We start from the raw sequence: 22,750 nt of genomic DNA, 5'->3' as shown, positions 1-22,750 counted from the left end.
CGGCGGCGCGGGCTCTGCGCGTGCGCGGCGCGGGCGCGGACTCGCCATGGCGGAGGAGGCGGCGGTGCGGGCCCAGGCGGAGACCGTGCGGAGGCTCAAACAGGACAAGGCCGATGCTGACGAGGTGCGAGGGCTCCGGTATTCCTGGGAATGGGGTGTAGTGGGGGTTACTGGGCTGAGGCTGGCGGTGTTAGGAAGAGGGGTGTCGGGAGGGATGGGAGTGCGGGGCTGGGAGGTGGAAGGGCTGAGGGTGCAGGGGAGGCTCGTGGTAGGAGCTGGTGACTCCGGTGTTAGGTTGAAGGGAAGGATGCTTGGCAGAGTTAGGACTGCGAGGAGGATGCTGGAAACCGCTGGTGCTGGTGCATGTAGCAGGAACTGGGACAGGACTGGGGAGATCGCTGTGGATGGTAATGGAGGTCGTGGGAGTCAGGGAATGGTGGGGGTGTTTGCGATGCTGAGATGGGGGTGCTGGTATGAGAAGTGGGAAGTACTGGAGAGGAGCAGGGAATGTCTCTGTGGTTGCTGATAAGCTGGGAATAGGGGGTGTATTGAGGTTGTGGGGTGCAGGTGCAGTGGGAATGCTGAGGTTGAAGGGCAGTGGGCTGGCCTGGTGGGTGGTCTTATCCCCAGCTCCCTCCTTGCTCCATCCCCAGATTGCAAAGGAAGTGGCAAAGCTGCTCGAGATGAAGGCACAGCTGGGGGCAGACGAGGGGAAACACAAGTTTGTGCTCAAGACCCCAAAGGTAACTCCCCACAACTCACTCCTGTGCCCTCTGTGTGCATGTTCTCCCCCCATACACACACCCAGCACCCTCCACACATCTGTGGGCAGAAGTCCAGCATGGCCACACCTGTCTTTGTTCACATTTCTGTTTTCACTTTCAGTTTTAGCAGCAAGGGGGAGAGGGATGAAAACATACCCCAACAGCATTTAACCCAGATACCCACCACCTTAGAGACTTCTGAGTGCTTCTGTGACGTTCCAGCCACCGCTGGTGCGGTCAGGAAATTCCCTTCTAACCAAGCTTTATCATAACTGCCCAGTGTGAGAGGGCTCATATCTGCTTCTAGTCTAAGGGGCAGAGTAATCCCATTTACCGAGCAGGTCTGGATTGCTGCTGGAATTTCTGTGTCCTCTTTTGGAAGGACCCTTCCTTTACAAGTAGTTTTTCAGTCTCCAGACCTCTAAGAATAGTGCCCATAATGCAATTTCTGCTGAGATACTTTGTAACCTGAATGTTTCATCACTGGCAGCTGATCAGAGACCACCTGCTTTCACACTGTGGCATAGAGACATTTATGGATATGTCCACAAACAAAGCAGACTGTGGTGATGCCACTGACATAGGAAATCATAGAAAACATGGAATGGTTTGGGTTAGAAGGACTTTAAAGCTCATCTTGTTCCACCCCCTGCCATGGGCAGGGACACCTTTGTCTATCCCAGGTTGCTCCAAGCCCCATCCAGCCTGGCCTGGGACACTTCTAGAGATGGGGCAGCCACAGCTCCACTAGGAAGCCTCACAGAGAAGAATTTATTCCCAATATTTAAATGTCTGAAAATTGTCCCTTTGTCCATTTCCTTTATGATGTGTTTTGTTGAATGTAATTGTGGTGTGATGCCTGGGAAGTGGAAGGACATTTTATTGTTTGAAAGTGTGGAGAAGGGGATTTTGCAGCTCTATTGAGAAACTCTATTGAGAAAATAGAGTTTTTCTAGCCAGAAAAACTCAGTTGATTTTGCCAGCCCATCTCAGGCTTGTCAATGGCAGCTGAAGGCCACCTGAGTGATCTGTGAGTGGGGGTGCTTCCTTCTGCCTAACTGGTTTCATAAACCAGGTTTTATATTAAACAGGTGTTATAAAGTGCAAGTTGGAGATCCAGCTAATTAACAATGATTTGTATGTTACTGAGAACATGAAGGTCGTCATTGAAATAATTCAGCAGCACCAAAGAAATGGAAAAGGTCCTGTGAATCATAGACAGATATTTCACAGGTGTTGCATTTTGAAAGGTGATTTTTATCTGTGTTTGGAAATTGCAGAGCTGATGGTTCCACAGTTTCAGAGCATGTCTGTCCTCTGTTCCCACCTTTGGGGTGGCTCATTGGGCAGGGGTCTGGCTAATAGGTCTGAGTCAGAGCTGAGGACAGGTCCTGGTTGCACTGTCAGCTCAAAATCAGGCTGAACTCTGATTGCTGGATCTGTTTTATCTCCTTTTTTTCCTGTATTCTGAAACTCCTGACTTAGGTTTCGCTCTGCAGGCTATGGCAGACTCTGAGCTGTGTCCTGATGTTTTCCAGCATTTTTTGTGGTGTTTACCAATATCTGGTGTCTGGACCTGGTCTCTCTGGCTTAGTTTAGCAATATGTCAGCTTATTCATATTGCTTCTGGCATCTTTCTCATGTCATGCCTCTAACCCAAAGTGTCCTTTGCTCTTTTTCTTCCCTCATCCCAGGGCACACGGGATTTTGGCCCCAAGGAAATGGCCATCCGTGAGAGGGCCTTCAAAGCCATCATCTCGTGCTTCAAGCGCCACGGAGCCGAAGTCATCGACACGCCGGTGTTCGAGCTGAAGGTGGGTGAGGACACACAGCAGGTTGGCTGAGCTGGTGAGGATCCTGCAGCTGAGAGTGTTGAGGGTTGATTTTCCTTCTTCTATTCCTAGGCATTCTCCCTTTCTCTCCTTGTTTTCTGTGTGCTCTAGGGCTGATCCTCTGTCACTGAAGATGCTGTTTGTTCATGTGTTGTTTTGTTGTAGGAGACACTGACAGGGAAATACGGTGAAGACTCGAAGCTCATCTATGATCTAAAAGATCAGGGAGGAGAGCTGCTGTCTCTGCGCTATGACCTGACAGTATCCTGCCACAGCTGGTGCTGAGGGGCCTTGGCAGTCCTCCTTTTGGGTCAGTGCTGTCCTGAGGGGGAGGGAGGACCCTAAACTGACAGGGAGAGCATGAGCATGAGCGGTTCAGTGGGTGCAGAACCCTTGCTTGGTTATTTATTGTGTATTGCTTCAGTTTGGTGAAGGAATGCTTAGAATCATGGAATATCCTGAGTTGGAAGTGACCCCAGGGATCATCGAGTCCAACCCCCAGTCTGTCCTGCATGGGACACTCCAGCCATGTGCCTGAGAGCGTTTTCCAAATGCTCCTTGAGCTCTCTCAGGCTTGGTGCCACAACCACTTCCCTGAGGAGCCTGTGCCCATGCCCAACAACCCTCTGGGGGAAGACCTTTCCCTATCATCCAGCCTGACCCTCCCCTGACACAGCTTCATGCCCCATGTGTCTGGAAGTACAGAAGATCTGTACTGAGTGTGGATTCTTCCAAGATGGGTTCCCAGGCCAGGTTGCTGCAGTACACAGCCCACATGAGACTGAGATCCAGCCTAAGGTCCTACTGGACAAAACCTGAAGGGACACTTGGAGGCAGCGTGTGTGGAGACCTTGGGGAGCTGTGATAAGTCCAGCTGTCTTTTAGCAGTCCTTTGCCCCAGGGGTGCTGGGTGGGACCAGTGAGGACCCAGCACTGCCTGTGACTGATAAGTGGGGGGGATGTTCCCTTCTTGTTGCCATCCTTAACTCTGTCTCAGGTACCCTTTGCTCGCTACCTGGCCATGAACAAGATCACCAACATCAAGCGCTACCACATCGCCAAGGTGTACAGGAGGGACAACCCAGCCATGACCAGGGGCCGCTACCGCGAGTTCTACCAGTGTGTGAGTTTGGCAGAGGACAAGGACCCTGCTGGGACAGGCTGTGGGCTGGGTTGGCACTGTCAAAATAACAGCTGTGATACCCTGCCCTCTGGCTATGGAAAACTCTGAAGGATCCACTGATCTTCTCCTTAGTGTGTCCTTATGAGTGTGAAAAACAACTGGAGGGTGGAGAGTGGCTGTGACAGCTGTGACACGGTGCTGGCATGGCGTGGAACTTTGTCATAGAGCCCCCAGGTATCACCTCCTTTGCACTGTATGGGAGGGCAGCTCCTTGCTCCATCCCATAGTGCTTGCTGGATGGGTGGTGGGGAAGAATTTCCTTCTGATCCCAAACCTGGCAGCAGTTCAGCTCTGGGTGTGTTATCAGGACCTACAAACCAGGCAAGGCAGTAGCATATGCTGCTTTACTTCCATGTTCAGTCGATTTTAACTTCAAAGGAAGGGAAAACCCAGAGGCCAAATTACAAAACACGTAACAAAGCAATTTCCTTCGTGGCTCTCTCATGGTAGCCCTAAGGAACAGCTTTGCTCTGTTCTACTGACACAGTCCCCAGGGACTCAGATTGCAAACAACTTTTTTTGTTTGAGAATATTTCTACTTCATTATACAACCCCTGGGAATACCTTCCAGCTTTGGCTTGGTGATTCCTGTTTCCAGATGACATGGGGTCATTGCCTCCTGTCTCATCTCTTATTCCAAGATCCCACTCCTAGGATGGCTAGAAATGGTCTTCTAATATCCAGGCTAAACTTATTTGTATCTGATTGTTGCCTTCCTCTTCTTTAAAGAGTTCAGCTCTTAAAACAGTAGCTGTCATCCCTTGATATGTATTCTTCCCCTTTCCCAGGTAAACATTTGGGAAATCTTTAGAGAAATCTTCCCCTCCTTACATCACATAAATCAAGCTCTGTTACCTTTGTTACCTTTTCTCCTTGGAGATGTTTTCATTCCTTTCTGAGCCTAGGACCTTTTTCTGCAGCTTTTCTTCAGTATAATTCACCACACCCTGGTTTTTTTTCAGTGATATTTCATCTGTGCCATTTACAATAATATCAGCACTTTCCTGACTTCCTGTACACTTCCTGTACTTCCTCACCCAACTTTCCCAAGGATTGCATCAGCCCTCTTTGCACTTAGCTGATCGGGAATTAACTGTGTGATCCCATCTCTTCCTCCAATGCCCCAGTTTATTTTGAGAGCTTGATTAAGCCCTCTTGAAATATATCCACATAATGAAAATTATTCTTGTACCCAGAAATCTCACTGAAGACTTTGCATTTGGGGATTCCTAAACAGGAGTTGAAGAAGGGCTCTCTTGTTGCTTCTGTGTTTTTAATTTGTCTCTGAACACTGATGCTCTTTTCCAATCATGGGATACCAGCCTATTAAAGTATCTTGATGTTGGGCTTTGGTTCTTCTGTGTGCTAATTCATCTGGTGATCTCTGGTGGGGATCACTCAGGGTTCCTGATTCCTTTTTCTGTCTTAGCAGTTGAAACCCTGGTTTTGCTTCTCTTGCCTTCCCTAATCATTAACTTGATTGGCATGTGTATTAAAAAAAAAAGCATCCTAAGAATCAAGGCAAAACATTTGGCATTTAGGTTACAGCAAATGAGAAGTAGTTTTTTTCCTCCCCTTTCTGATTCCTTTGTTCTATTTATTTACTGCTGCTACTCCATTTGTTGTTTTTTGAGGATCTCTGCTTCAGAGATTCATACAACTGCTGGGTATGGGGAGCAGGTCAAACTGTGTACAAACTCTGAAATGCAGTGGACATGAGAGCATTGCTGCCTTCCATGGTAGAGGTCCTAACCCACATTCTGTCCCTTATGAACTGAGTCTGTAAGGGATAGTGCTCCTTTACATCCTAATTCTGTTGGGTTTTTTATACAAACTGCTGTTACCAGTAGTTGAAGCTATTTTTCTGCAGTGGTGCTGAATTGCTCACTGCCTTTTCCTCTGCCCCCAGGACTTTGACATCGCTGGGCAGTTTGACCCGATGATTCCTGATGCTGAGTGCCTGAAGATCGTGCATGAGATCCTGAGTGACCTGCAGCTTGGGGACTTTGTCATCAAGGTGAGACAGGGTGGGTTCTCTGTGTCAAAGTGGGAAGCAGTGGTCATTGTTCCTGTGGTTTTACACAGGAGTACCTGTTCCCACTCTAAGTCCTAACCCAGGAGTTTGTCCCTCCGGTCTGCCTGGAAGCCTCTTGTGCTAAAGATTGGATCTCCACTTGGATTTGCTTTGAGCTGGGAAGGACAGGAGTTTCCCTGAGGCTGCAGTGACAGTGTTCTCTCCAGAACTAACCATGGTCCCTTCCAAAATTCCAGCAGCCAGCTAGAAGGATAGAATGGTCTGGGTTGGAAAGGACCTTAAATATAACCCAGTTCCATTACTCTCCCATGGGCAGGGACACCTTCCACTAGACCAGGTTGCTCCAAGCCCTGTCCAGCCTGGTCTTGAACACTTGCAGGAGTGAAGTTGTCACAGCTTCTCTGGATAACCTGTGCCAGGGCCTCACCACCCCTATAATAAAAAATTTCTTCCCAATATCTATCTGAGCAGGTGATTGTCATATTCACTGCCTGCAGTAGAGTAGGCTCTGGTCCAGGATTCCTGCCCTTATCCCAGCTCCCAGTATCTCCTTAGCAGGGGCATCTGCTCAGTGTGTGGTGTTGCCTGCAGACTCCTGCCTTTCCACCGAATCCTTTTTGGAGCTGAAGCATTTTCTAGAACAAGAGCTGTGCCCTACTGTAGGCTGAGCTTACTATTTGCTTCCAGACACCTCTGTTTCCTTGGGATGGCAGCAAATGGTGCTCAATGTGTAGATGATAGGATGGGAAGGGTGCACAGGAACAGGAGAGCAATGGGCAGGAGTGGTGGATGCACAGGAGGGAAGTGGGATCTATGAGAGACTTGGAGCTGGGCCATTCCTGGGCACTGCAAGCTGGATGTTGTGTTCCTATTGCAGCCCCATGGGGCAGGAGCCAGGTATTTCCCCTTGAACCTTTCTGGGGTGAGATGAAGGAACTGGGTGTTCTGGGCAGTGGTGAAAGTGTGACCTTTGAGGATGAAGACATTCCTGCAGTGGGGAGCAACAGAATAATCTGCCTGTTATTTGCTATTGTGAGGTTGTGTCTCCCACAAGGCACTTTCTGGTTTTTGTTGATGCTGGAGGAGTCCAAATTCCTGTGCAGTTTCTTTGTTTCAGACTAATTGTAGGCATTCTCATTGCCCATGGAAATGTTGAATCCAGCTGAGTCTTTGGCCTTAATTATGTGCTCTTACAGAGCATAATTAAGCTACAGAATTCACTATACTATCATTAAAAAAATAAATCCTCATTGAGGATTTAACATAATCAGATGTCCTTTTTCTCTTATGCTGATAGTGTAGGGTAATACTCTGAATTAATCTCCTTGGCTGTGGTCTGTTCCTGAGCTGTTTTTACATGTCCACATGAGGGGACTCATAGACCCTGATGGTTTTTTTTTCCTCTGTTGAGTGGAGGTGCCTGTGGCTTTAGAAGGAAATGTGATGGCCCTGCTCAGGCTCAGTAGATGTCAGTTGTGCTATTTCATCTGCTCTGGTAAGCTCAGCTCCCCAGGACTGGGAAACAGAAATGACAAAGAGCAAAAAAAACCCTTGACAGACATCTCCTATGTTCTTTTCCATGCTTAAAACTGCTAGGTGAATGAAGCAGGACACTGCTGAAGCATCTGTTTGAGTTCATCATTCCTGATGTGCTGTTCCTTTTCCCCCAGGTCAATGACCGGCGCATCCTTGATGGGATGTTTGCAGTTTGTGGTGTCCCAGACAGCAAATTCCGAACCATCTGCTCCAGTGTTGACAAACTGGATAAGGTATGTGCTGGAGCCCCAGGCTGTATCTGCTGCTGCTGGAGTCTCAGTGAATGAAGCATGGTCCATGAGAATTGTCTGGAAAATGCTGATGAGCATTGAGTTGTTCCCACCTTTCCCTGGAGGGGATACATGCAGGGCACAGCATTCACATAGGAAGACTGGATCCTCTGTTTCGTAATCCACTATCCCATGAGGTCCTGATAAAAAGAAAGGTGGGAGGAGAAAAATGCTCTTCACATAGGAGGTTCAATATCCTAAACCTTCACCTGCTCAAGGTGTTGCTGCTTATGAACCAGGCTTATAAAACCTACACCAAATTAGGCTAGGGCATGTTAAAAAGAGCAGCTTGTGTCTCATCTCATGTGGTCATGGTTCTTTGTTGAAGGGTGACCTGCCTTTTCCTGTGGAGGATTCATGAGATGGTCAAATGAAGGCAAGTGGAGGAATTCTCACTCCTCCCTGTTAGCAGAGATCCATTGCAGAGGCATGACCAAAGTTTGGGGCTGTGTATGTGTGAAAAATCAATGGGAAGGGAGCATTGGGCTTTTTGCTGATGGGATCATTTCCTTGTGATTTATCTCAGTGCATCTGGAAGTGATCAAGTCTCTGATTCCCTTTGACCCCTGGTCAGTGGGAAATGGCAGCATATTATGCTTACATTGTTTTTTTTTCCATTACCCAAGAAGTACCTCATGCCTTTCCAGGTGATTCCCACCTTTCCATGACCAGCAACACTTTCCTGAGTAGTGTTTATGATGAAGTACCTAACCAGGGAAACCAAAGCAGCAAGATGGCTCTCAGACTGGGTGGTTATACAGCACTGATACTTGATTCTGGCCAGAAGTCAAACTAAAAGTATTTTTAAAGGCTTGGGATACAAACAGGCTGTGCAAAGGGATAAGAAATGGAGTTATGCACACATGACTGTACTCTGAGAGCTGCTGCTTCTCTCATGCACATTCTAACCACGATGATGAGATTCTGCCATGCAGAGGAGAGCCCATGGGCCCTGGTGCAGTGGCTGATGCTGCCCTTCTCTCCCCTCACAGGTGTCCTGGGATGAAGTGAGGAGTGAGATGGTGGGAGAGAAGGGGCTCTCTCCTGAGGCTGCGGATCGCATCGGGGAGTACGTCCAGCTCCATGGTGAGCACCATGGCTCGTGCCCTTGGCCTTGCTCTGGGCTGGGGATGGAAGGTGCAGGGCACACACCCGGCTGTCTGGGGCCCCCGTGCCGGGCGCTGCTGCCCTGGCACAGCTGAGGCATGGCTGGTCCCCACAGGTGGGCTGGAGCTGATCGAGCGGCTTCTCCAGGACCCAAAGCTATCCCAGAACAAGCAGGCCAAGGAAGGGCTGGGGGACATGAAGCTGCTGTTTGAGTACCTGACGCTGTTTGGCATCACAGGGAAGGTGAGGAGGTGTGGGGGGCAGGAGGGGGTGCTGCCCTCGTGGGCCCGCGAGCAGCCGGTGACGGGGCCGCCCTTGTGCCCCGCAGATCTCCTTCGACCTGAGCCTGGCGCGGGGCCTGGACTATTACACGGGGGTGATCTTTGAGGCTGTGCTGCTGCAGCAGGAGAACGAGCACGTGGAGGAGCCCGTCAGCGTTGGGAGCGTGGCTGGAGGCGGCCGCTATGACGGGCTGGTGGGGATGTTTGATCCCAAGGGCCGGAAGGTGCCCTGTGTGGGGGTCAGCATTGGGATTGAGCGGATCTTCTCCATCCTGGAACAGAGATTGGAGGTAGGTGGCTTTGGTGCTCAGCTAAGTATGGTTAATCCCCCACTCCAGCAGATGCTGAAATCAGTGTTCCTTGCCCCAGCATTCAGAGAAGCTGGGCATGCCTCTGCTGTGCTCTGCACCAGGAGTCAGAACCAAGATATAACCTCCAATTCTCTCTGGCCTGGAAGATGACATCTGGGGCTCCCACTGAAGAGAGACCCTTCTTCCCACGGCCCTCAGACATGGCTTCCCCAGCTGCAGCTGGAGGGGGAACTTTAATCCTCAGCAGGGGCAGGTACCTAGGGCAGGTGCCTTAGTGTTCCCCACAGCATTGGGCAACCATGTGAACTCAAATCCTCCTTGGTGAGGTGGCATTGTTCTGCAAGGGAGGCAGCAGCCTTACATCTAGTTGTCCTGCCTATGGCACTACAGAGACGAGACAGGGATCACGTTCCAGGGCAGGAACTGCAGTGCCTCTAGCTTTTTCCTCTTCCCCCTCCTCAAAGCTGTACTGTACTATCCCAAGTAATGAGTGTTAAATAGGTCTTTGTAAGCTCCCAAGATGTGGCTGCATGTTCCTCTCCCCTGAAAGTCTGGTGTTGGCTCTCTCTTGGCAGCCAGACACAACTGGAATTTCTAAATAGAAACTGAATTCCTCCCCCACCACCTGCAGTCCTGGCCAGGTTTGTTCCTTTGCAGGTGACCTTTTAAAGTCTTCTCCCTTCAGCAAGGCAGCAGGGAAATGCCACATGGAGTATCCAGCATCTGCCACAGGGACTGGTGGAACATTCAGCTTGCTGCTGTTTAACCCATAGTTAGAACCTCAGCTGTAGAGCAGGCAGCTGCCTTTGTCCAAGTGTGTGTTGCTTCTGAGCTGCTTGGAGCAGATATTTAAGGAGGCCCTTGGGTGTGGAGAAACATGAGGGAGGCTGTGTGAAGCAGTCATCATGGAAAATTGATTCTGCATTAGGATGGGATCTGTGGGATCTCCCTGACTCTGAGTTAATGCTGTTGATCCCTCTGAGCCCAGTCCTCTTCACTGCTAGATGGATGGAGCTGAGTGGTGACCCATCCTGCTCATAGAATCTCGGGTGTCTTGGTATATCTGTGGCAACTTTGGGGTTTTGTCCCCTCCCTAGGCCTCTGAGGAAAAGATCAGGACAACAGAGACACAGGTGCTGGTGGCCTCTGCCCAGAAGAAGCTCCTTGAAGAGCGACTGAAGCTCATCTCCGAACTGTGGGATGCTGGAATCAAGGTATAGTCATACCAGGTGATGGCAAAGTCAAGAGCTGCCTGGTTGTCCAGGAATGGATCTGGCTTTGCTTTGGGAAGCAGTTACAGCAAGCAGGTGGGGAGCAGACTGCCTTCCTGAATGGAGCCTTCCTCTTATGGGGATGTCCCATGTCATGGATGTGTCCTATATCATGGGATCTCCAGGAAGGGCTGGGCAGCAGGACTTGCTTAGCCCTGTAACTGCAAGGCTTTGTTGAACCTGGTGCCCAGCCTTCTCCATGAGTCCATCCTGTCCCCACCACACAACCTCACACTCACCAGACTGGGCCAGCAGTGCCTGGGTGAAGGGGCCCAGTGAAACACCCTGGTTTGATGATGGTGGTGTGCTGTGGCTTTCTCCCAGGCAGAGATACTGTACAAGAAGAACCCCAAGCTCCTGAATCAGCTGCAGTACTGTGAGGACACAGGCATCCCTCTTGTCGCCATTGTGGGTGAGCAGGAACTCAAAGATGGAGTCGTCAAGCTGCGGATTGTGGCAACCAGGGAGGAGGTATGACCTGTAGTATGGTAGGATTGGCTATGTGACCCTTCAGCCCAGCTCAAACCAGCCCTCCAGAGTCAGAGGTGTTTCCAGCAACTTCTGTAACACCCCATACTCCAGTTCCTTACTCCATGCAGCTTCCTGGAGTTAGGAAGTGCTGTTGTCTCTAACTCTGGAGAGTTTCCTATCATGTGGCCTCCCTGAGCTCCTCAGTTCAGGAGCCTGGAGTGGTGATTCAGTGGTGCTCTTGGAATGAGTAAGACTGAACAGAACTTGGTTAGCCCTGAACTGCTAACAGCGCCTGTTTTCTCAGGAGAGATTCCCAAAACAGGCAGCACTGGGATCAGTGCACAGGTCACTGGCTAAGATCACTACATAGATCACCTAGATCAGTAGCTTTGGAACCAATAGGAAGGTGTGGGAAGAGCATCATTCTCACAACCATTACAGAGGAGAGGGCTCACTGGGGTAAGGGCTTGCTGGTGCGTGCCTGCTCTTACATGTTCAGCTCTGTGGCTGCTGCAGCCCACTTGGTCCCTGTAGAGAGACTGACACCTTGGTGTGGCCTCCTGAGACACAGGGTGACGTGTCAAGCTGCTGGAGTTGTACTGAAGGAACTTTTTGCTCCCCCTGTGTAGGTCAATGTTCGCAGAGAGAGCCTGGTGGAGGAAATCAGGATACGAACGAGTCAGTGTTAACCCCTTGGGACGCATCTGCTCCTTTGCTGGATTCCAGCTGACAGATCTCCTTCCATAAATGCCTTCACTAGGCTGTGCAGCACTGGGTGGGATGTTGGGGTGACTTGGAAAGCTGTATTTATTCTTGTCTTATGCCTTTCTTTCCCTGGTGGGAGCCAAGAGGCTGCACTGACTCCTGTGCCATGCCCTGGCCCTTGAGAATGTTGCTGGAAAGATGTGGAAGCGGCTCTGGCAGATGCCGGCCGCACGTCTGCCGCAGTGACCCACGGAGTCCCACACTGGCAGCAGATCCCGGGGGTTTGGCTGCAGCTTCTTGTTCCCGTCGTTTTGAATAACCATCCCAGACCATCTCTCTGCTCTGGCTGCAGGGGGTGACCTTATCCCCAGCAACATGTAATGGCGCTGCTCCCAGAAACATAATAAATCTGTCTGTCCCCTGCTGTGACTCCTGTCTCTGCTTGCTGCTCGGGGCAGGGATTTGCTCACCTGCCTCGTTAAGCCAGAGCTGTTCTTTAAAGGTCATTGTCAATGTTTCTGCAGCCCTGATGTTTCCTCCTCCCTCTGGATACCCTGGTGCTGACAACTCCTGTGACAGGTGCAAAGCCAAGCCCCCACAGCTGGCTGGACTGCTATGAGTGACCTCCCAGTCTCCTGTGGGTGACTCAGGGTACCCACCAGACCCTTTTGCTGCTGAGGCACACATTTTGCCTGATATCCCCAAACTGTATCAATTCTTAAACCTGTGGCTCCCTAAAGAAGGATTAGGCATGAATAAAGAAACAATACATCGTTCCTGTGCATAAAAGGACAAGACGAGAGAGGAGTGGCAGGGAAAACAAGGTAAGAAAAGGCTAGGAAAAGGTAGAGCATAGAGGCTAGAACAAGGCAAGGGAAGGAAAATTAAGACAAGGGCTCCTTTGCCCCCCCTCTCCCTTGCCCTATGCGCCGGTGGGAGCTCAGCGAAGGGTTCTAAGGGGCCCTTGGGCGTGGCGCTGCGGCTCCCGCCTGCACCGGCCGCACTGGCACAGCGCTCACCTGTGCACCCTATTTATAACCTCGTGCCAGCACCGCGCGGCCCGGCTCCGCCAATCAGAGCCCGAGGGTGTGCCCGGCCCAGCCAATCCCGGCCCGCCTGGTCTCGCCCCGCTCATCTTTCGGAGCTCCGCGCTCCCCTCAGGCCCTGCTCCCGCCGCCACCGCTCCTGGGGGCGGATCACGTCCGCTCCCCGCCGTCCCTTCCTTCCCCGGGGAGAACTCCCGGCCGGGACCTGAACGGGGACCCCCCACCGGCCCTTCCCGGGCCTCAGAACCTCCTGCCACGGGCTGCAAGGCCGCGGCTCCGCCGTCTCCCGGAGCGCCGCCTCAGGCGAACAGCAGGGGGCGGGGCCGAGCTGAGGGGCCGGGCCGCGGCTGAGCGGGCAGAGCTCGGCGGGAAGGCGGCCGGATTGAAAGGCCACCTGTGATTGGATGGTGCGGAGAAAGGCGGGCCAGGATTGGCGGGGCCGGGCGCTGCCTCGGTCCGGATGGGCGGGGCTTGGAGTGTGTGGGGAGCGGCCGGGGGAACTGGAGGGGCTCGGGAAGAGGCGGCGAGACCCGAAGGGCGAGCCCGGGAGCCTTTCCCGTGGGGTCCGGGTACCTCCAGGCAAGGCCAGGAAGGGGTCGGAAAAACAAGGAACAGGCTGGCAAGGGGGGGATTGGTACAGCAAGGCAAGGGAAGGTACTCAAGGGATGAGAGGAGAAGGCAAGGACGGGGTAGGGAAGGGCAAAGAATGGGGGACAAGGCAAGTGAGATCTTTGTAAGGCAAGTGAAGGCACTATGAATGTGAGGGCAATAATCAGTGCAGGGACAAGGTACACAAGTCAGAGTAAGGGAGTGGTTGAAAGGCAAGGCAGTGCACGGGAGCGGCACAGGCTCGGGCAGAGGGGCTGGAACGCTGTCCTGGTGGAAAAGGCCCGGGGAGTTGAGGTTCACAGCGGGTGAACATGAGGCAGAGTGTGCTCCAGAGGGTCAGGAGGCCAAGGGCACCTGGCCTGTACCTGCAAGAGTGTGACCAGCAGGACCAGACTTCCTCTCTGTCCTGGGTGAGACCACACCTCGAGTGCTGCATCCATTTCTGAGCCCCTCACAGCAAGAAAGACTTTGAGGGGCTATTGCATGTCTGGAGAAAGGAATGGAGCTGGGGAAAGGTCTGGAGTGTCAGTCCTCCGAGGAGCTGAGGGAGGGGTTAAATTGGAGAAAAGGAGCCTCAGGGGGACCTTCTTGCTGTCTTCAACTCCCTGAGAGGAGGGTGAAGATCAGACCCAAGGAACAAGGGACTGGATAAGATGAAATGGCCTCAAGCTGCACCAGTGGAGGTTCAGGTTGGACATCAGGAAGAATTTTTACATTGAAAGGGTGGATAAACGCTGGAACAGGCTGCCCAGGGCAGGGGTGAAATCACTGTCTCTGGAATTGTGCACAAAACAACTGGACCCAGCACTCAGTGCTCCAGTCTGGTTGACAAGGTGATGACAGGTTGGACTCGATGATTTTGCAGGTATTTCTTAGCCTTAATGATTGCATGGTGAGAAGGGCAAAAGAGCATTGAAAACTGTCTTTGCTGATCTTTTTCATTTAGAATGTGTAATTACATTTTTAGATATTCATATCTGTTTGCAGTTACACTTTTCTAAAGGTTGTGCATGTCAGCCTTAGGCTGTTGAAATAAAAGCTTCCATCAGGGTTAAAACTGGGAGCACAGATAGTAAATATGAATTGAACCTTTTTAGTCAATGAAGCACTTACTGTCATCATTAAAATGAAAACAAACCCAGATTTTTTGTTGTTGTTGTTGTAACCAAAGGAGAAAAAACAAACCTAGTGCAACACAAAGTATGAAACCGTACAGTGATTTAAGACATTGCCTCAGTGGGCTGATTAACTGTTTGCAAATACTTAAACATGAGAAAGTGTAGTTGATAATCTGTGTTTTGCCTTCACAATAAGGCCAGTGGGTCTTCCTCTTCACAAACTGCTGAATATGTGTATTTCATAGTCTTCAACATAGAAAATTAAAATTAAATACTGCCCTTATTAAAAATTAAGTAATAACACCAGGCACTAATTCTTATCTGGTTTAAATGAAGACAAACTGTATTTCTGAGGTTTGATACTGATGCAATATTTCTCCCCATACATTCATATAGCTTAAGGTTTATGTGTTTCCATGTGATGCTTTTTAGCAGGTACCTCAAGCCTTTACTCATAATTATTAGGTGCTGGAACTAATTAAAAAGAGAGCAGTACTGCTACAATGGAAGTAATTTAGATTTTAGTTTAAAGCAGCAAAAATGTGCTTAGAACCTCTTGATATAATTTCACATCACTGGAAGGAATCCTGTGAATTAGCAAAGGAAAGCAGCCAATTAGTGCTGATGATCCAGTGGTTAGAGAGTTGCAAAGTTCTGACTAATTCCTCCATTAATGAGGGAGCTAAAGCTGTTCGGTAGCCTGAGGTGCTGGTTCTAGGAAGAATCAGAACTGTCTCCAAGAAATTAGATGAAGCTAAGAGCAGCATTTACTCTTACTAACACTCAACATTTTAACTGCTGATTTGAAGTTCCTTTGAGAAGTACTGGTTCCTCATATTAATTGTTTGTGTTCCAGAGTGTGTGTGCGTCAAACTGGCAGGGAATTGATTTCCTCATCCTCAATCTCCACCCCCGGGCTCACTGAGATGAATTAGTAGTGGGTGACAGCAAAATTTAAATGTGTTATCTGGGTGTGTGTGAAGCAGCTTGAGAAATTGAAACTGTGGATACTTCTGCACTCTGTATTACAAGAGAGGTGTGAAATGATCAGAGGATATTAACAGCATTTCTTAAAAAAACTTACAGAAGAGACAGTGCTCCAGAGAGCTCTGTGGGATATGGGATGGAACTGCACGTACCAATTAAATCTGTAGTGCCAATAGCTCACAGCAGCTCTGCAAATCAGTGCTGTTTACAGGAACCAGGCAGTGAAACAGGGACAAAAAAATCTTATTGGAGTTACAGTTTCAAATGTGATACTCTGGGTTTTTTTCTGATTTTCAAAGTCTTGATTCCATAGATTTAGGGGGTTGATTTGGACCTTGATCTTGTGGCCTCTTCCTTTCATCTCTGCTTGACTTGCACAACTGAGGTGGAAATAAGTGATGGTAGAAGCAGAGAAACAGCTTAAACTGTGGTTTTTTTCAGCCTGGTGGGGTGTTGGGAAAGGGAAATTTGATAACTACAGATAACTGAATCTGAGCTGCATAGCATGATCTTGGTTTTCCAATAGCTGGGAGGAAGGTAGTGGGGAAGTAGGATTGCTACCTAATATTTCACTTGATTTCTTTTATGAATGGTTTTCATAACCTGAAAATTATTGATGTTACATCAGAACCTCCTTCTCCAGAGTGAATGAAGACATGCACCAGAAAAATCATCTGATGGAAAATGGATATTTTCTTTGAAGGAGATTCTGTCTTTTATCTTAGGAGCAATGGAGAGAGAAACCTGGTATGTTTATCCCCTGAAAATATGTCATATTCAAAAGATCTGGTTAGAAGTAAAGTTATCTATTTTGTTATTTTAGGTAAAACTGAGCTGGACCTGCTGTGAACTGAATCTGATTTCACCTATGGAGTGTTTTTATGACATATAATGAGCCTCTTTAGGAGTCTTTTGATCTGCAATGGACAGATCTGAGAACCCAGACTGCTCCAAGGAAGCCATGTGAGTGCTTTTTCCTCTTTTTGAGGGAAGTGTCAGAGGGGCTGAGAGATCCCCCTTATATTGTGAGGAGATCTAGTGATGTTTGTTCTAGGAAGATAAAATTCAATCTTTACAAAGAGAAAACTTATTCCCCTTCTCCAGGATTTCATTATTCAGATCAGAAAAAGAGAGTTTTGTTTCTAACCCAGCACCAAAAATGACTCCTGCCATCGTACTTCAGGCACAAACCAAACCAAACCCAGATCTCTCACTCTTCAGGGCCAACACCACAAAATGATGAGTTGTAGAATTACAAGATGTCTCATACATTTCACTGAAAAGTATAACATGTATAGGCTTTCCTTATCCTTATCCTTACACTTTCCTTATCCTTTTCCTCTTGTGAACCACCAAAATCTTCCCCACTCTCAGCCAGGCAGCTCTGAACAGGGAGCACCACCGCACAGAATATGATTTAATGAGGGTCTAGGACAGCCTGCAGTGCTGAAACATGCTGCTGAGGCAGGCAAGCATATCTACCACTGCCTACACACCACCAGAAGATTTTCTCTCCTTTCTGTCTTCATATGCTTGTTCCTCCCCTAGTCCCTCCCTTTCCCCTTCCCATGAAACATCCCTTATGCTGTTTCATACAATCCATAGTTCTGCTCTGCACCATCCCTAAATTCTCCTCCCTTGCTGAAAGTCTCATATCACCAGGGCTATTGTCACCCTTAAGCTTTGTGACATTGCCAGGAGAGAGTTGCCTTCACCTTGGTGGGCTTGGATGAGGCAGAAGAGCAGTGGGGACAGTTTGTGTTGGGGTTGTTGCCTCCTGTGTGATCAGCTGAGTGTTGTTTTTCAAAGTGAAATGTGTGTTTAGATAAGGACAAGGAAAGATGTGCAGCAGAAGATACCAGAGCACTGCCAGTCACTGTGATAAGCTTCTTTCTGGTAGGGGCAGCTCACTCCTGGGAACTGGGAAAGGTGGAAGTCTGGGGAAAGCAGAAGTTGAGGTGAGACCTGTGACCCCTCTCAGACACATCAGAACACAGGGAGCCAAGAGTCTCCTCTGCTCTGCTGTGTGGGGTTGGATTAGGCAAATAATGTCCCAAGGACACAGTGCTTGAATCAAGTGTTAGAAATCTGATGATCTCTGGACAGATGCAGAAGAAAAAGCCTGTATCTAAAAAAAGCAGCCGCCACCAGGAGACAGAAATTATTGTGAACAACTGCAACGTTGGTTTATGGAGCTGGTGCTGTTCTCAGGCCAGGTGAGCAAGATTAAAATGCATAAAGGAGAGGAGGGTCTCTCACAAAATCAGAGGCATGTTATCCCATGGAATGCATGAAAGAGGCCAAGCAGAGGCAATGCCTCACTGAAAGAGAGGGACCAAGCATGGAAAATTAATTCTGCACATCCAAAAACTGCTCTGAAGAAGAAAAGGTGAAGATGGACGGTCTGGACAAGTCACCTATTGTGAACCATCTTGGAATACTTCATTGGGCACCCGTAGCTTGGAAGGACTTCCTGAGCAGTACTCAAAAAGCTCCATGGAGTATTCAGGTGTACAACAAATGTCTCCAGAGCTTCTGTCCCTGTGTAGTGAGCAATAGCCAGGATAGAATGGAAAAAAGTCTCAAACTGCAGATACAAAGCTCTTGGCCCCTGGTGAGAAGGGAAGGTAACCAGCATGGACATTTGGGTGCCTTCAGGTCCATGGAGAATGGACACAGGCAGAAGGGAATGGGCAAACCTGGGCATGAAGCGTGAGTGGAGACGAATGATGGTGATCTGTGGGGACAGGGGAGGGAATGGAGGAACCCTAAGAGTGGATGGAGGGGAAGGGAGCAAAGAAGAATCAGGCTTGGCTCTGCTGTCTATCGCACTCAGAAACCTTTCCACCCCAAAAGCCCCTTCCCTCCCCAGAATCCCATCTTCTGCCCCGGGTCCTGGACACCCCCGCCCCTTCCCCAGCTCTGTCCCGGCGATCCCCCGTGCCCCCCCGGCTCTCTCCAGCCCCCGCCCCCGGCCCGCCCCGGTCCCGCCCCTCCCGCCGCAGCCGCCGCGGGTCCGGGCCTGGGCAGGCGGCGGCGGGGGCGCCGCGCCGAGCGGGCGGCGGGGCCATGCTGGGCAAGGACTACATGCTGGCCATCGTCCTGGTCAACTGCGACGGTCAGCGCGGCGGGCAGGGCGGGCACGGGCACAACCTGCGGGGTCAGGGGCGGGTTGCGGGGCCGGGGATGAGTTGCGGGGCCGGTACCGGGTTGCGGGATCGGTACCGGGTTGTGGGGTCGGTACCGGGTTGCGGGGCCGGGGCCGGGTTGCGGGGCGGATGCCGAGTTGCGGAGCCGGGCCCCGAGGGTGGGAGCGGCGGCCGCGCCCGGCGCTGTCCGCGGTGCTGATCGGGACCCGCGGCTCCCGGCCCGGCCAGGCCCCCCCGCTCCCCGCCCCAAGGTCGCCGAGAGCCCACCCGTTCCAGGGACACGTTCATATTCACTTCTCCCCATCCCCGGAGCACCCCCACCCTCCCACCCCCGGGACCCCCATCCCCCGGGAACCCCGCCCGGCCCCACAGCCCCGGCCGGTCGGAGCGCGCCGCCCCCGCGGCCCGGGCTCGCTCCGGCCGTGCTGCGCCACGGGCTCGAGTCGGTGCCCTCGTAGGGCTGGGGGTGCGGGGGCCACCGCTACCGCACCCTCCGGCTGCAGCCCCCGGGGCACAATCCGCTCCCCGGACCCCGGCGTCTGTCCCGGCCCCTTTCCCGGCCGAGGACAGGGGAACACCGGGCTGGCAGCCTCGGGCCAAGCCTGAGCCTGGGTGCCCCGCAGTGTTCCTTGCCTGGCAGGCCCAGGCTGCTCCTGCCCTCTGTGCCCTGCCGGGGTTCCGCTGTCCCCCCGGGGGCCAGCGAGACAGTTCCCTGCACTGGGGTCTGCTGCCGCTGCAGTCTGGCTGGCATGGTGCCACGTTCCCTTGCCAGGCTCCTCTCCCGGCCCATGCGCCCAGCCATGCACCCAGATGCCACCGCAGGACCCTTTCACTGCTGGGCAAATCTGTTAATTCCTCAGGGCAACTGAGGGATCTTCCTCCCCACCCTGTATCTCACACACTCTCTCCCTGCACAGACAACCTCTGGAGTGACCAGAGCCTGGAAACAGACCCTGACCTCCCCCCAAGCTGGAGGAAAATCTGTGACTCTTTGGGTACCTATTACTGGCATGTGCCAACAGGCACGACACAGTGGCAGCACCCTGCACGCACCACTGGCCCAGGAGGGCACACGGAGGCTGATGGAGAGGAAACACTCCAGGGAAGGGTAGGGAATGTGGGCAGGGGTGTGATGTCTGGTGTTGGATTCCCCTGTCAGAATCCTTCCTGCTGGAGGGCCCTCGGGGCATGACTGGTCCAGCCTCCCCTTGGAGCACCCTGTCTGTGTGACCCTGAAGTCCTGCTCGGCCCATTTGTGTCTGGGGCTAAGCCCTTTGAAAGGCTCCAGCAGGCCCCATCCTGGGGCTCATCCTGGTTGGACTCAACTACCCAAGATGCTCACAAGTTTGTTGATGTTCTGGGAGGGAGGGCTCCTACCTGGTGACTCCTGACTGCCTCTTGCAGCTGTCACCCCTTTCCTCTTCTCTCCCAGGAATGCCAGGGCCCTGCAGCGAAGCACTCGGCAAAGGACCGGCCCATTCCCAGCCCCATGGCTTCGCTGTCCCGGAGGTAGGGCTCTCCTTGTGCTTTGGTAACTTGTTTGTGGGGTACCATTGTTCCTTGTCCAGCGCTGGGTGCTGGGCCCTGGTGCTCCCCCTCCAGAGCAGCCCCCCCATGCTGGGCACCCCCATGGGATGCTTTGCAGCTGGTGCCTTGGGGGTCTGCAGTGCCAGGGCATCCTGATGCTTCCCTGCGTGCCCCAGGAGCACGCAGAGGGAGCTTCCCCTCACTGCCCCATCCCTCTGCAGGCACTCGCTGTCCTGGCATGGAGATGACTTCCAGCACAGTGCAGAGCCCGGCTCCAAGGTACCGCACCCGCCAGCTTCACTGCCGCATCGTGGGCTGTGCTGGCAGAAGAGGAGGAGGGTGGCAGCTGGCAGGGACATGGATGGGAGCCAGAGCAGGGGTGACCACTCTGTGACTGTGAGGGGTGTGGGACGGACGTGGCTGTGCTGGTGGCACTGAAGCCCCTCGTGTCTCTGCTCAGTGCTTTGCTGTGCGCTCTCTGGGCTGGGTGGAGATCCCCGAGGAGGACCTGGCACCTGGCAAGAGCAGCATCGCCGTCAACAACTGCATCCAGCAGCTCTCCAACAGCAAGGGCCAGGGCTCTGCGGAGAACCAGGGTGAGGTAAGAGCCTGGGATGGTGCTGCCAGACAGGGTCCCACTCCAGAGCCACTGTTGCTGAGGCTGGACCGTGCTGGAGAGGAGCAGGTGGTAAACTCTCTACACAGGACATCATCCAATGGTCCCAGGTGTAGAGGAGGTGGGTCTGACAGGGATGTGCCTTGGGAATGGTGCCAGGGTACCCTGAGTGGGTCCCCCCACATGGGAATGGTAACTGGGAAGGGCAGAGGAACAGGGCTGACCCCACAGTTGGGGCAGAATAGGTTGGTGGGGAAGGGGTTTTCCTACACAGGGACTGGATGCTGGGGATGGCCAGGCTGTCTGCCAGGCTGAGGGAACTACTGCCCCTCTTGCAGGGCCAGGACCTAGTGATGATTCTGAAGAAGGATACCATGAGCCTGGTGGACCCCCTCGACCGCAGCCTCATCCACCGCCAGCCCATCCTCAACATCCGTGTCTGGGGTGTTGGCTGCAACAATGGCAGGTGCCATGGGCGGCAGTAGAGATAGCGGCCAGGGGGGTGGCTCTGCCCATTTCGGGGGAGGCACCCCAGCAGTGACCTGTCCCCTCTCCTCCCTCCCGACTGCCACCACGGCTGCAGGGACAGGTAAGGGCCACAGGGCTGGGGGCAGTACAGGCAGGGGGCTGCCTCTGTCAGGGTCTCACTGGTTTGCTCGTGGCCTTGCAGAGACTTCGCCTTTGTGGCCAGTGACAAGGACACCTGCGTCCTCAAGTGTCACGTCTTCCACTGCAATGTGCCTGCCAAGGGTATCGCCAAGGCTCTGCATGAGATGTGCTCCAAGGTGGGATGCTCCGGCGGGTGTGAGCATGACCTGGGGATCTCAGGGGTGAGGGGAGGCTCCGGGACCCCCGTCTCTTGCAGATTGTGGCCGAGCGAGCTGTAGCGAGCAGCAGGCTGCCCCGTGCTGCCACGCTGGAGCCCATCTCCGCCGAGGACCTGCCACTGCAAGGTACTGCCTCAGCACTGCCGGCTGCTTCCCCTGCCCACAGTCCGCCTTTGAGCCAGAGCCCTCTGGCTTGTCCAGCTCTTTCCCCGGGGTCCTTGGGGATGGGGCGACACAGCGGGGGACAGAGGGGTAGCCCCACCTCTCCCGTCCTGGCAGTGGATATCCTAGAAGCGGTGAGGCAGTCGATGCAGACCTACGAGGCGCTGTACATCGGCAGCCTGCCCGTGCCCAGGGCCATGGGTAAGCGCCGCTGCTCCCCCGCTGCTGGAGGACGCCCAGGAAGCCCCCCAGTGCAGTGGAGCGACTGGGCAGCCCCTGCCCGCACCACGCCCGCATCCGGGGCCGATGGGATGGGGTGTCCCTCTGCCTAGGGATGGATGTGTTGAATGAGGCCATCGAGAAGCTGACGAGGCGCCCTGGACGGGAGAACTGGACGCCCTCCGTGATTTACGTGTCCGACACGGCCATGAGGGTGCACCCGGCGCAGGTGGGGAGGGGACAGGGGGCTGTGGCCGGAGCGGGCACGGCGCTGCCCCCGGCAGAGGGGACCCGGCGGGCGGCAGGGCTGCTCGGACGGCGGCCAGGGGTGGATGGGCCCGCGGGGTCCCCGCAGGAGCCCGAGGAGGCGGCGCACATCTGGGAGTGCCAGGTGCGGTACGTGACCTTCCTGGGGGTGGGCCGGGACGCGCACACCTTCGCGCTCATCGTGGACACGGGGCGACGCTTCCAGTGCGCGGCCTTCTGGTGCGAGCCCGACGCCGGCACCATCTCGGAGGCAGTGCAGGCCGCCTGCATGGTGAGTACCGGCGGCACCGCGGCTGGGGACGCCCAGCCCTGGGGAGGACGGGATGAGGCCGGTGCCGAGTGCCCCCCGCGCTGCCTCTCGTGTCCCCGCAGGTGCAGTACCAGAAGTGCCTCGTGGCCGCCGCACCGGGGGCGAAGGCGAAGAGCGGGGCTGGCCG

At 53.0% G+C, this 22,750-nt stretch overlaps 2 protein-coding genes across 2 annotated transcripts in view; both read left to right on the top strand.

Moving 5' to 3' along the window:
* Positions 1–6: 6 nt before the first annotated feature.
* HARS1 (histidyl-tRNA synthetase 1) lies at positions 7–12,215 on the top strand. The gene is made up of 13 exons (XM_015641515.2): positions 7–124; positions 654–743; positions 2,459–2,578; positions 2,762–2,857; positions 3,594–3,719; positions 5,689–5,796; positions 7,485–7,583; positions 8,633–8,726; positions 8,863–8,990; positions 9,076–9,318; positions 10,437–10,553; positions 10,935–11,081; positions 11,711–12,215. The coding sequence occupies exons 1-13, from the start codon at positions 47–49 to the stop codon at positions 11,768–11,770; spliced, it is 1,506 nt and encodes a 501-aa protein (XP_015497001.1). The 5' UTR covers positions 7–46; the 3' UTR covers positions 11,771–12,215.
* A 6,346-nt stretch (positions 12,216–18,561) lies between these two features.
* Positions 18,562–22,750, top strand: part of LOC107210561 (amyloid-beta A4 precursor protein-binding family B member 3-like) — a 6,132-nt gene continuing 1,943 nt past the window's right edge. The window contains exons 1-12 of the mRNA XM_033517778.1: positions 18,562–18,664; positions 19,613–19,803; positions 20,128–20,204; positions 20,444–20,501; positions 20,683–20,823; positions 21,177–21,304; positions 21,422–21,427; positions 21,509–21,623; positions 21,704–21,791; positions 21,945–22,028; positions 22,160–22,584; positions 22,686–22,748. Coding sequence (XP_033373669.1) covers positions 18,616–18,664; positions 19,613–19,803; positions 20,128–20,204; positions 20,444–20,501; positions 20,683–20,823; positions 21,177–21,304; positions 21,422–21,427; positions 21,509–21,623; positions 21,704–21,791; positions 21,945–22,028; positions 22,160–22,584; positions 22,686–22,748 — 1,425 coding nt within the window. The 5' untranslated portion in view covers positions 18,562–18,615. The remainder of the gene's footprint in view (positions 18,665–19,612; positions 19,804–20,127; positions 20,205–20,443; positions 20,502–20,682; positions 20,824–21,176; positions 21,305–21,421; positions 21,428–21,508; positions 21,624–21,703; positions 21,792–21,944; positions 22,029–22,159; positions 22,585–22,685; positions 22,749–22,750) is intronic.

The sequence above is a fragment of the Parus major genome, chromosome 13 (genome assembly GCF_001522545.3).
Source record: "Parus major isolate Abel chromosome 13, Parus_major1.1, whole genome shotgun sequence".
Lineage (NCBI taxonomy): Eukaryota > Metazoa > Chordata > Aves > Passeriformes > Paridae > Parus > Parus major.
The sequence above is the reverse complement of the archived record's forward strand: the minus strand, read 5'-3'. Positions and strand labels throughout refer to the sequence as shown.